The sequence below is a fragment of the Andrographis paniculata genome, unplaced genomic scaffold (genome assembly GCF_009805555.1).
Source record: "Andrographis paniculata isolate CXL003 unplaced genomic scaffold, ASM980555v1 Contig74END, whole genome shotgun sequence".
Classification (NCBI taxonomy): domain Eukaryota; kingdom Viridiplantae; phylum Streptophyta; class Magnoliopsida; order Lamiales; family Acanthaceae; genus Andrographis; species Andrographis paniculata.
Window position 1 is genome coordinate 4,649,938 of NW_026137611.1, and position 14,244 is coordinate 4,664,181.

Sequence of the window (14,244 nt, forward strand, 5' to 3'; positions counted from 1 at the left end):
CTCATGTTTGCGCATCTGTCTGCGATTCTGTGATCCGTCTGCTACTTCATGTTTTTTTTCTTCAAGTCTTTGATAGCATCCATTGGACGCTATCTTTTAGTTGTCATCTACATTGAAAAGTATGTCTATTTAGGCTTAATTTCTTTTATTTATGTAAATATGTTATATTTTTCGCTTGTTTTTTTAATTTAAGTTTAATATAATAGTTTGTAGAATATTTAGTTAATTATGCATATATCTGACCACGGATGTCTTTTATATTAAAACCTTCGCTATGTCTCGATGTATGTATGAGGTTTGGGGCATATGTTTCAGGTTGAAAAAATAACAAAGATGAAGATAACAAGATGAGAGTGTAAGAGTTAAAACAAGATAAGCAATGTGTAGCAAGCATGACATAATAATAATAATAATAATAATAATAATAATAATAATAATAATAATAATAAGGGATTTGGTGTGGATAGTCTTTGCGCACAGTCTTGGTGAAGAAGTTGGAAAATTAAAGACGCAATTTTTCATAGAAACGTTGTGCTAAGGGAAAAAGAAGCAGATCGATTTAACGGAAAGGAAGAGAAGAAAAAAAAAAGTTGAATTCAGAGAATCACTCGTTTGGACACACGCAGTACTTCTCTTCATCCTTGTACATAGTGTTCTTTTCTTTTCTTGCCCTAGATTAGGAAGTTCTGTTCGAAGATTGCTACATTAGTTTTAGTTTAGAAATTAAAGTTTGGGGACCGGATTGAATCTATATATATAATTCATCCTACAATCAAAGACGGGAATTGGATTGGATCTTGAAGTATGAAATTGTTATTCACATCCAGGAAGCAACAATATTAATTTATGAAAGCTTAATATTTATTTTGTTCATGAATTAAAATTTAAATTTCTGCATACATTTAATTGATGTGTTGATTGTTGGGAAAGTACCAGATTTGGGAAAGTATTCGGTTTTATATGAAAATATTAATAATGGGAATTTGTCGGGAGACTATTTCCATTCGTTATCCTTAATAGTGTTTCTCATGATCTTGGGAAAGATAGAGAATATAATTAAGAAATTATATTCATGAATAAGATAATATTACATTGGTGTGATTAATATGAATTTTAATTTTTAATCCAGGTTGCTGAATTTTCTTTAATATTCCTAATATGTATTAAATTCCTGAATATGTTTAATTTTACTCCAGATAGAATGATGAATTGGTTGGATGTAATTCATAAGTTTTAATGGTTTTATTCCCAAGTTAAATGAACAATTAATTATCGTATAACTAGTGCCATTTATGGGAATGTTGCAAACTTATAAGCGTTTGACTTGAATTGCTTTCATGTCGGGAGATGAGAATGCATAAACTATGTTGAGCCTGAAGTTTCATAATGACATTAAAATTTATTGAATCTGAATCATTAAATCATATATTTCATTATAATATAGCAGGTTATGCAATTTCTGATCAATAGAATTTAGTTTATTATATTAAATTTATGTAATTTAGGAATTAAAATTGTCAAATCGACATTTATTCATTTTAACTCAATTGAATTAATCTTTAAATGACATAAAATTTCTATAATATGAATGAATATATTTAATTCCATGTGGATTCGACTCGGTATACTTACCGATTTATTACTTGATGCAATATCATACACTTGCGATATATTGCAATAAAATATTTAAGTATCAAGTTTTTGGCGCCGTTGCCGGGGAATTAAAGGAAATTTTGTGTGTTTGAAGTTTATTGAAGTTGAGTATTGTATATATTGTTGTATAGTTGTGCGTGTATATATATATATTAGATTCTTTAATTGTTTATTTATTATTCTTGCAGTGCGACGTGCTCGAGGGAGTGGATTGCTCTTTGATCCAGAAATAGAACGAACTTGTAGGGAGAATCGGCTCAATAAGCGTAGAAGACCACCTCAGGTTGAGGTGTAAGTAAATTCATCATCTGACGACGAAAGAAACAAAGCAGTGAATTTGAGTCATTGTCAAGAATTAATTGTGAATATCCCTTTCGCTCAGGCCATAATCTGGACAACATGAATGGTCATGAAAGAAATAATCAGGAGAATGGACCAGTTGCGCTAGAAAGGACAATTGAGTATCATTTACAAGGAGGAAACAACACAAGGTTGAATCGAACTTCGAGGCCTATTATTAACGCTGATCAGTTTCAGATTCAGCCCGCCCTCAGAACCATGGTGCAGTCCAACCAATACAATGGATCTCCACCGAATGATCCTGTTGATCATATCACAACATTTCTTGATTTATACGACACGGTGAAACTGAATGGAGTTTCAGAAGATGCTGTTAAGCTTCGTTTATTCCCATTTTCTTTGTGAGATAAAGAAAAGGCATGGTATAACACCTTGGTGCTTCGTGAGATTAGTACTTGGGAGGAAATGCTGCGTATATTCTTGAACAGATTTTTCCCACCGGCGAAAATATTAGAATTGCAAGAGCGAATTAAAGAATTTATCCAAGAGGAGGATGAGAGCTTACTAGATGCATGGGACATGTATAATTCATTGTTATCTCGTTGTCCTAATCATGGTTTTGTTGATTGGCAGCAGGTCCACTTGTTTTACAATGGACTAACCGAGCAATGGAGAAATTTACTTGATGCTGCCATTGGTGACTCGTTCCTATCTGTTGGACCTACTCGAGCCAAGGAAATCATTGAGAAGATAGAAAACATGAAGAAATTTCCTGGGAAAAAGGCTGCTCGGGGAAAGGTTAGGGGGCTGTACGAAGTCGATAAAGAAGTAGCAGTGGAGTCTAAGCTTGATGCATTAATGAAGGAAGTAAATTTGTTAAAAAAAATGAGAAGCTGTTCCATCTCGTTGCGAATTGTGCCATGGCTGCCATGAGACAACAAATTGTCACTTATTGGATGGAAATATCCAAGAGACAATGCAATGTAAAAGGACCGAGCAACAAATCGGCGATATAAATTCTATCAAAAATCAGCCGAGGAATTTTGACAGTGCTTCATCTTCATACTACCAGCCTCAACCACAACACTTTCAACCAAATTCGTACTACCAAAATAACCAACAATACCAAACTCATCTTCAACCGCAATATAACCAAAACCGTAACCAAACCACTTACCAACAGCCGCAACAAATACCAAATCGACCATATCACCCTTAACAACAATACAATGGAAGAGGGCGGGATGATTTGAGCTTGAAGGACTTAGTTTTGGCACAACAACAGACCATTCACCAATTGCAAGCTTCGATGCGAAATCTGGAAGTGCAAGTAGGGCAGATTGCTCGTGACACTTCGCAGAGGCAACAAGGGACATTGCCAAGTATGCCTGACCCGAATCCAAAAGAGCATTGTAAAGCATTAACACTAAGGAATAAGAAGCAATTACCTGATCCTTATCCGAATTTGAAAGAATTTAGAGATTTTGTCGAGGAATCTACGAATTGGGAAGAAAAAGGGGCTGCTCGCGAAGGTGAGATGGCGGAAAAGTTAATGAAGGATAAAAATGATGAACTACATTTACAAAAGATCAGAGAAAAAGGCATGAGAAATTTGGAGGAAAAATCAATAGAGGAAAAAGGAGAGGCAATCAAGGCGTATCAACCACGCATTCCATATCCGAGCCGTCTGAGAACAGCACAAGAGGATAAGAATTTCTCTAAATTTCTTGAAGTTTTTAAGAAGTTGTGCATTGATATACCTTTTTCTGATGCTATTGCACAGATGCCTGTATATGCCAAATTTTTGAAGGAAATTTTGTCAAAGAAGAGGTCGGTCGATGATGATGAACGAGTGGCACTAATAGGGGAGTGCAGCGCTGTTTTACAAAGAAAATTACCCATCAAGCAAAAAGATCTAGGGAGCTACACAATTCCTTGTGTTATTGGCACTCATGAATTTAGTCATGCTTTATGTGACTTAGGTTCAAGTATAAACTTAATTCCGTATTCAATTTTCAGGGAACTGGGAGTTGGAGTGGTAAAGCCAACACGAATGCAACTCCAATTAGCGGACCGCTCCATACGAACACCATTGGGAATTGTTGAAGATGTTCCTGTCCAAGTTGAAGATTTCATCTTCCCGGTGGATTTTGTCATATTAGATATGAAAAAATATCTAGACATGCCTCTTATTTTAGGAAGACCATTCTTACAAACTGGGCGTGCAATGGTGGACATGGATGATGGAAAAATCACTTTAAAGGTTGGTGAGGAGCAAGTTTCTTTTGATGTGGCCAAGACAATTCAAATGCCGAAGGATGAGATGATGTTTACACTTGCAACCAAATCACAGCTATATATCTAGAAAAAACAGGTAATTTCACAAGAATTTAATGCTTTACATGATTCTTCATTTCATTTAAAAGTTGCCCAAGAAGATGTTATGGAAGTTAATTCAAAGGAAAATCAAAACATCATAAATAAGGACAGATTTGGATTAATTCCACTTCAACATTGGGATATTCCTAAGCTGGTCCCATCGGTTGAAAACCCCACTGATCTTCAATTGAAACAACTTCCTATACATCTTAAATATTCATTTCTTGGTGAAAATAATACTTTGCCCATAATTGTGAATGCTACTTTAAATGAACATGAATTAAGTGCACTAATGGCTGTTTTGAGAAAGCATGTGAAGGCCATAGGTTGGACAATCGCCGACTTAAAAGGATTGAGTCCTTCGCTCTGCACTTATCATATTTACATGGAAGACGACTACAAGCCCATTCGGCAGCCACAAAGAAGATTAAATCCTCACTTGTAAGAGGCTGTAAAGACGGAATTCATTAAACTACTCGATGCAGGTATTATTTATCCAATTTTTGATAGTGAGTGGATAAGTCCCGTGCAGGTAGTTCCTAAAAAGGATGGGATGACAGTCATTCAGAATGAGGATGGCGAGCTTGTGCCAACAAGGCCAGTGACGGGGTGGAGAGTTTGCATTGACTACCGACTGTTGAATGAAAAAACAAAGAAAGACCATTTTCCACTTCCTTTTATTGACCAGATGTTGGAACGTCTAGCAGGCCATCAATACTATTGTTTCTTAGACGGATATTCAGGATATAACCAAATTCCCATAGCACCCGAGGATCAAGACAAGACCACCTTTACCTGCCCATACGGTACGTTTGCATATAGGCGCATGCCTTTTGGGTTGTGCAATGCACCAACTACTTTTCAGCGTTGCATGATGTCAATATTTTCAAACCTTATTGAGTCATGTATTGAGGTATTTATGGATGATTTTTCTGTTTTTGGATCTGATCTTGAGAATTATTTAGAAAAGTTAGACAAAGTACTACTACGTTGTGAAGAATCAAATCTTGTCCTCAATTGGGAAAAACGTCACTTTATGGTGACTGAAGGGATTGTGCTAGGCCATAAAATTTCCAAAGAAGGCATGCAGGTAGACCGAGCCAAGGTTGAGGTGATCGAGAAGCTACCACCACCGAAGGATGTTAGAGCTTTCCGGACTTTCCTTGGACACGCTGGCTTCTATAGGCGTTTTATTAAGGATTTTTCTAAAATGGCTCTTCCTTTGTTTAAATTACTTTATAAAGATGTTGTGTTTGATTTTTCAGATCAATGTATGCAGGCGTTCAATAAGCTGAAAGAGGCTTTGGTTACAGCTCTTATAATGCAGCCCCCAGATTGGAGTTTACCATTTGAAATTATGTGCGATGCAAGTGGGTCGGATGTTGGAGCAGTGCTTGGGCAGCGGAAGGACAAAAGACTGCATCTTATTTATTATGCCAGTCAAGCACTTAATCAAGCCCAGAAAAATAACACGGTCAATGAGAAGGAACTCCTTTCGATTGTTTTTGCATGTGAAAAATTTTGACCTTATTTAATTGGTTCGAAAACAATAATTTCACTGACCATGCTGTTGTGAGGTATTTGTTTGCAAAGAAAGATGCGAAACCACGTTTAATTCATTGGGTGTTATTATTACAGGAGTTCAACTTGGAGATTAGGAACCGGAAAGGAGTCGACAACCCCGTAGCAGACCATCTTTCAAGATTGACAGCAGCCAGTGATGATAGATCCGAAATTTTAGATTTTTTTCCGGATGAAAGGTTGTATTCTATAGAATATTTGAAACCGGACCCATGGTACGCTGATTTAGTTAATTACTTAGCATGTGACATAATGCCTACACATTTGAAATGGAATAGCCAAAAGAAAAAATTTATACATGATGCTAAGTACTAATTTGGGATGAACCGTTTCTTTTTAGAATATGTGCAGACCAAGCAATTAGGCGATGCATCCCGGATCATAAGGTTTTGAAGGTGCTACAAGCATGCCATGAAGGACTTGGAGGAGGCCACGTGGGGCTGAACCGAACAGCTCATAAGGTATTGAGTGTGGATTTTATTGGCCTTTGATTTATAAAAATGCTCGTAACTTTGTGCAAAAGTGTGATGTTTGCCAACGTACGGGAAATATTTCTCATAGAGATGAAATGCCCCAAAAAGGCATACTTGAGGTTGAATTATTCGATCTTTGGGGCATCGATTTCATGGGACATTTTCCACCATCAAATGGCAAGAAATATATTTTGGTTGTTGTTGAGTATGTATCAAAATGGGTTGAGGCAAATGCATGTTCTACCAATGACTCAAAACAAGTAATAAAATTCTTGAAAAAGAATATTTTTACTCATTTTGGAGTGCCCCGAGCCATTATTACTGATGGTGGTTCCTATTTCTGTAACCGATCACTTAACCAGTTGCTTGCAAGATTTAATGTGCATCACAGGGTCACGACACCTTATCATCCGCAAGCCAACGGTCAAGTCGAGGTATCAAATAGAGAATTGAAAAAGATTCTTGAAGCCATTGTTGGTAAGTCTAGGAAAGAGTGGGCTGTAAAATTGGATAAAGCTTTGTGGGCTTATCGAACAACCTTTAAAACTCCTATCGGTATGTCTCATTTTAAATTCGTTTATGGTAAGACATGTCATTTACCTCTAGAGCTTGAGCATAAATCTTTCTGAGCACTAAAAAAGTTAAATTTTGATTTTAAAGATGCTCAAACAAAAGAGAAGATTGGATTTGAATGAGTTAGATGAGATTCGTCTTAGTGCTTATGAAAATGCAAAAATTTATAAGGAGAGAACTAAGAAATATCATGATAAATTGATTAAACCAAGGAGTTTTGAACCTGGACAGAAGGTATTATTTAATTCTCGTTTCAAGATTTTTCCAGGGAAATTAAAAACCAAATGGTCGGGGCCATTTAAAGTATCGCAGGTACTTGAATCAGGAGCAAGTGTCCTCCAAGCTGATGATGGAAGGGAGTTTACAGTAAATGGACAATGAGTTAAGCACTATTTTGGTGATGAAGTTTGGAGGATCGACCTAATATCGATGAGACCACCCATCGATTGATCAGTTTGATTTAATCACATTGCTAAATATCTCATTTCGCGCTGTTTTTGTTGTAAATATTGTACATGCTGTAAATTTATTTTATTTATTTATTTATTTTGTAGGTTTTAGTGTTGTTGGTAAGTGCATGCAAAGTGGAAATCTCCATGCAATGGTCGGGCTAGAAAACTATGGTCAGATTCACTATGCACCGATAATTGTTCAATTTTCGACTTGTAGCAAGGCGCTAGCAATGTATCAGGTGACATCTATTCATGGTCTATTTCTTATGTTCTAGTAAGGATGCTGTTAATTTATTTATGTTAGACATGTACATTTAGTAAACGCTTAGGAAAGTTTATATAAATGCATGCTTAGATTAGCTGATAATAAGGATTTCATTATCCTACTATATTAAGATGTACTGTTGTTTCTACTGTGGTATAGTTTGGGGAATATTTGGGTCGAAATGGCATACATTTTGGTGTAGATTACGGCTGAACCTCCATTCAACGTTGTTGAAAAATAACTTTTCCAAGATTCAACACTTTGTACCATTACTTAATAAATTAAATTTTCAGCCTTCACAATGATGAATCGAGTAATGTTTTATGTTGCTAACATGAATAAATTGATGGAATATTACTTTTAAACAAGATCATGCTTGAGTTTCTCCATAGGAAGTTGTATATAATCTTAGTTAGAAGTTGCATCGGGATTGTAATCTACGTGAATTATTTTTAGAGTGGAGTATCATAAAGGTATGCAAAAAAAAAAAAAAATCATCTTAATTATTGAGTGATTATCATAAAGCCAAAAAAAAATAAAAATGAAAAGAATATATAGAATGATTAAACTTGGCTATGATGATTGGCACGATGTTCTGCTAACACAAGTGGCTTTTTGGAATCCAACCGTCACGACTCAGTGAAAGTGTCATGAACAAAAAGGTTGAAGCCTCGTCCATGATAAGGATAGTGGAGCTCCTTTAAATTGTGAAACCGAATCATCAATCACTTGATGAAAGGAATGAAAAATTGTAGTGTACCTTATTTAAAAGCTCTCATGTCTAGATAAATGTCTTGATGTTAATTTCTCACCTATGGATTTTGTGTGACTGAGTATGCGATATTCAAGTCATCAAGTTTATGAAATTCCAGCCTTTAGTCATTTATGTTGCATAAAACCACTTGCTTCTATATTGTGAAGGCATTTATTCTTCTCTTAATGGAAATATGAAATTTGAGTGTTGGGTCTATGTATATTTTTGTTGCTCAAGGGACGTGCAACATTTAAGAATAAGGGTGTTTGATAGCATCCATTGGACGCTATCTTTTAGTCGTCATCTACATTGAAAAGTATGTCTATTTAGGCTTAATTTCTTTTATTTAGGTAAATATGTTATATTTTTAGCTTGTTTTTAAATTTAAGTTTAATATCATAGTTTGTAGAATATTTAGTTAATTATGCAAATATTTGACCACGGATGTCTTTTATATTAAAACCTTCGCAATGTCTCGATTTATGTATAGAAATTTTATGAGGTTTAGGGCTTATGTTTTAGGTTGAAAAAATAACAAAGACGGAGATAACGTGACGAGAGTGTAAGAGTTAAAAGAAGATAAGCAATGTGTAGCAGGCAAGACATAATAATAATAATAACAACAACAACAACAACAACAACAACAACAATAATAATAATAATAATAATAATAATAATAATAATAATAATAATAATAATAATAAGGGATTTGGTGTGGATAGTCTCTGCGCACAGTCTTGGTGAAGAAGTTGGAAAATTAAAGACGCGATTCTTCAGAGAAACGATATGCTAAGGGAAAAAGAAGCAGATTGATTTAACGGAAAGGAAAAGAAGAAAATAAAAAAAAAGTTGAATTTAGAGAATCGCTCGTCTGGACACACGCAGTACTTCTCTTCATCCTTGTACATAGTGTTCTTTTCTTTTCTTGCCTTAGATTAGGAAGTTCTGTTTGAAGATTGCTACATTAGTTTTAGTTTAGAAATTAAAGTTTGGGGACCGGATTGAATCTATATATATAATTCATCCTGCAATCAAAGACGGGAGTTGGATTGGATCTTGAAGTATGAAATTGTTATTCACATCCAGGAAGCAGCGATATTAATTTATGAAAGCTTAATATTTATTTTGTTCTTGAATTAAAATTTAAATTTCTGCATACATTTAATTGATGTGTTGATTGTTAGGAAAGTACCAGATTTGGGAAAGTATTCGGTTTTATATGAAAATATTAATAATGGAAATTTGTCGGGAGACTATTTCCATCGTTATTCTTAATAGTGTTTCTCATGATCTTGGGAAAGATAGAGAACACAATTAAGAAATTACATTCATGAATAAGAGAATATTAAATTGGTGTGATTAATATGAATTTTAATTTTTAATCCAGGTTGCTGAATTTTCTTTAATATTCCTAATATGTATTAAATTCCTGAATATGTTTTATTTTACTCCGAATAGAATGATGAATTGGTTCGATGTAATTCATAAGTTTTAATGGTTTTATTCCCAAGTTAAATGAACAATTAATTATCGTATAACTAGTACCATTTATGGGAATGTTGCAAACTTATATGCGTTTGACTTGAATTGCTTTCATGTCGGGAGATGAGAATGCATAAACTATGTTGAATATGAAGTTTCATAATGACATTAAAATTTATTGAATCTGAATCATTAAATCATATTGTTGATGCAAAATTTTCAACAATAAAAAGTAAAACCCGAAAATAGAAATTATCTTCGAATTTGATAAAATAAAATGCCCGAGATTAAGAATCCCTAGACACTGTACGATACATAAGTAAACTAGGAAAATAAATACTACAGACTGAAAAAGTAAATGGTGATTCCCAAAGCAATTCACTGAATTTGATGTCGATTGAAGATGCTTTTCCAGAATAGACCCAAATCTTTAAATATTCCCTAAAGAAACGTTTTGAACCATCGTCTGGACGGTTACAGCAACCGCCATCAACCGCCCACTAATTTCTCCTCCATTGACACGTGTTTTAACTGTTTCACCAACCGCTCCCATCAGTTACAGAACCCAACTTGCTCGATCGACCGCCTCTGGGCACCTTACCTCCTTAAATGGACGGCTGGTCCCGAACGACCACTCAACCGCCCAACATACTTTAGACAAACTATTTAAAACCTATGTCAACCGCCACAACCAAGTCGTTCCTTCATATCCGCTTGCCGGTTGTAACTTCTCTTAACCGTCTTTTCAGACGGATCATAAATCACCATCCGACTGAGAAACCGTCTGGACCATCCACTGATTGAACCTACCGAATAACCCAAAGATTGATCAACCGACCAATCCAGATACTAACTGGTTGCTAGACCAAACGACTAATCAGTTGCCCACTCGAGCGACCACCATTCGGTTCCTTCAAATAGCTGAACAACCATTCGTCCAGACGATTCATCGGTCGCCTAATCAAGCGACCACCATCCAGTCCCTTCAAACGGCTGAACAACCGTTCGACCAAATGACCGGCCAATCGATCAGGCGATTAAGCGACCAATTAATAGACCTTTCTTTGCCGGACCAATTAACAGACCTTTCCTCTTGTCCAACCTCCGTATCTGCCATCTCATCTTTCTTTGCCCGACCTCCTTTTCTCCGACCTCCATGTCTGCCCTCTCATCTTTCTTCACCCGACCTTATCTTGTCCAACCTCCTTATCGGCCGTCTCATCCTTCTTTGCCCGACCTTATCTTGTCCGACCTCCTTATCGGCCGTCTCATCCTTCTTCGCCCGACTTCATTTAAGACCCTACTACCATATCAGGCCCATTGGACTATACATCAATCCAATTTATAAGCCCATTCTCAAGAAACCCTATACATTGGTTTTTTCTTACTCAACAACTTGCCTCCTCCCGCCCGACTCCTAAGCGTCACTTTTCATGACGTTTAGGAGTTTGCAGTACAGTGCTATCATTACACTGTTTAATGTCACATCGTGGGGTTTATGTAAAACCCTTCTCTCACCTTTCCATATTTACGCACTCAAAATCTTGAAATTCTCCTTTTTATAGGACAACCCCGGGTCTCCAACGGCTGTCCCTCAACCGACCTCCATCATCCGAGGCCATGTCAGCCTCAAATCCGACCTCCATTTATCACGGACTGGTGGTGGCTTGCACGGTGGTCGATCTCGCACTACCATTTTGTCCTTTAACTCCACTTCGAAGGAGCCATCCTTTCCGTCCCGCTTCTCAGCCACCCTACTTTCGTAGATTGTGAACTTATTATCCTGGTCAAGCTCTTGTTCCTTTGGCTTGCGCTCATTCCGTTTGTTGTCTCCTTCATCATCTTTTTGTGGGCTCTGTGAAGAAGACACAGAGATCACTGATGCAGTAGTTACTTTTGGGAAAGGCTGCTGCTTCACTCCTATCGTCACGTATTTGAATCTTCCAACTTTGATCGCCCTTTGGATTTCCTTTCGGAAGTGCGTACACTGGTTTGTGTAATGCATAAAAGAGTTATGCCACTTGCAGTATGGCCTTCCCTTTATCTCATCCTTTGTTGCCAACTGTTGCCCCTTCGGTATGCGTATTTGCCCATCCGCTAGTAGAATATCGAAGATTTCATCTGCTTTGGATGCATCAAACGTCGGTTGTTCCCGCTCTTCTGCCCCTGGAAGGGGCTTCAATTTGGAACATACATAGGGCTTGTTGTTTACAATTTCAGCAACCATTTCTTCAGCACCTTCCCTTTGTTTTTCGTTTGGTGCATATATCTTTGTATCGACACTGGCTATTTGATGGAAGTTGTGATCCTTTTCTCTAAAAAGGGATTCTAAAATCCCCGCCTTTGATGCTAAATTGGCCAAATCTTGAACATCGTGGGCCATTAAAGCCTCCCGCAGTCGTGTATGCATATTCCTGACCACCAAATTGGTCATCTCGCTCTCCTCAATGATTATCGGGCAACGTCCCTTCATTAGTCGTATCCGCTCTATAAATTGGTAGGCAGTCTCCTCCGGCATTTGCCTGATTTCCAAGAGGTCTGTGAGTGAGACTGCCGGAAGAGGATTAAAAACCTTGCATTAAAGGCTGCTTCCAAGCCTTCCCAGGTTTGCAACTGCCCTGGCGGAAGATTAGCAAACCAGTAAAAAGCCATTTTTGTGAGAGATAATCCGAACAACTGTAATTTATGAAACGGATTATTGCCTACTTCCCCCAATTGAGCTGTGAACCGTCCCACATGCTCAATGGTCGAGGCTCCATCTTCTCCCGAGAAGGAGTGGAAATCTGGTGGCCTATAATTTCTCGGGAGAGGATGCTCATTGATGATTCTCTCTGGAAATGGCCTCTGATATACTGGCCTGTTCACCGTTTGAAGATTCATTCCGAAATGCACCTGCAGAACTTGAGCGATGTCTTCTGGATCCACTATGGGTGGAATAGGGTCGAAAATAGGAATGGGATTATGAGCCTGTCCCCCCAACCTCTCTTCCCTAGAGAAGGCTGGCTCGGCTGGGATGAGATTATGAGCCTGTCCCCCCAACCTCTTTTCCCTAGAGAAGGCTGGTTCAATTCTGACACCCATTAGAACATTATTTGGGTATGTTAGAGGAGTTTCCCCTTTATCGACCCTAGTAGCGGCACTTGGAAGAGTGCTGCCGACATATGAAGGTCCGACAAAATTTGCTTGTAACCTGGATGGCGACATCCCTGAGGGTGATTGGGTGGGTTGAAGAGTAACCCTTGATAAAGCCTGATCTAACATGTTTTGCATGAGGTTTTGTTGCTCACGCAACATATTCTGCATGACCAAAGTTTGCTGATTGTTCCATTGTTGAACACAAGACACCCAATCGGCAGGTACTTGTGGTGCTTCCCCTGCATTCGGCATAGCAGGTGGTGAAATTGTTTCCTCACTGGTGTTGAAGATACTTGAGGCTGTGAACCTGCCATATGGATCCTTCTGATGATTCGGCCGGACCTCAGTCGTATAAAATTCTCTCTTGACGTAGGATCAGCAATCTTGCCTTTCTCCCACTGTGGTCGCCAAATTGTTGATGCAAAATTTTCAACAATAAAAAGTAAAACCCGAAAATAGAAATTATATTCAAATTTGATAAAATAAAATGCCTGAGATTAAGAATCCCTAGACACCGTACGATACATAAGTAAACTAGGAAAATAAATACTACAGACTGAAAAAGTAAATGGTGATCCCCAAAAGCAATTCATTGAATTTGATGTCTATTGAAGATGCTTTTCTAGAATAGACCTAAATCTTTAAATATTCCCTAAAGAAACGATTTGAACCGTCGTCTGCATAGTTACAGCAACTGCCATCAACCGCCCACTAATTTCTCCTCCATTGACACGTGTTTTAACTGTTTCACAAACCGCTCCCATCAGTTACAGAACCCAACTGGCTCGACCGACCGCCTCTGGGCACCTTACCTCCTTAAATGGACGGCTGGTCCCGAACGACCACTCAACCGCCCAGCATACTGTAGACAGACTATTTAAAATCTATGTCAACCGCCACAACCAAGTCGTGCCTTCATATCCGCTCGCCGGTTGTAACTATTTTTAACCGTATTTTCAGACGGATCATAAATCACCATCCGACTGAGAAATCGCCTAGACCATCAACCGACTGAACCTACCGAATAACCCAACGATTGATCAACCGACCAATCCAGATACTAACTGGTTGCTAGACCAAACGACTAATCAGTTGCCCACTCGAGTGACCACCATTCGGTCCCTTCAAACAGCTGAACAACCATTCGTCCAGACAATTCATCGGTCGCCCAATCAAGCGACCACCATCCAGTCCCTT

The 14,244-nt window shown here is 37.7% G+C and overlaps 1 protein-coding gene and 1 long non-coding RNA gene across 2 annotated transcripts; both read left to right on the top strand.

Annotated features, from left to right (window-relative positions):
* Window positions 1-3,337: 3,337 nt before the first annotated feature.
* Window positions 3,338-4,318, top strand: LOC127265989 (uncharacterized). Its single transcript, XM_051296051.1, has one exon. It carries the CDS (start codon window positions 3,338-3,340, stop codon window positions 4,316-4,318), a length of 981 nt encoding a protein of 326 aa, XP_051152008.1.
* Window positions 4,319-6,886: 2,568 nt separating this feature from the next.
* Window positions 6,887-7,679, top strand: LOC127266101 (uncharacterized). Its single transcript, XR_007842078.1, has 3 exons — window positions 6,887-6,941; window positions 7,264-7,412; window positions 7,514-7,679. It is a non-coding gene; the product is annotated as an uncharacterized LOC127266101 (long non-coding RNA).
* Window positions 7,680-14,244: the final 6,565 nt, after the last annotated feature.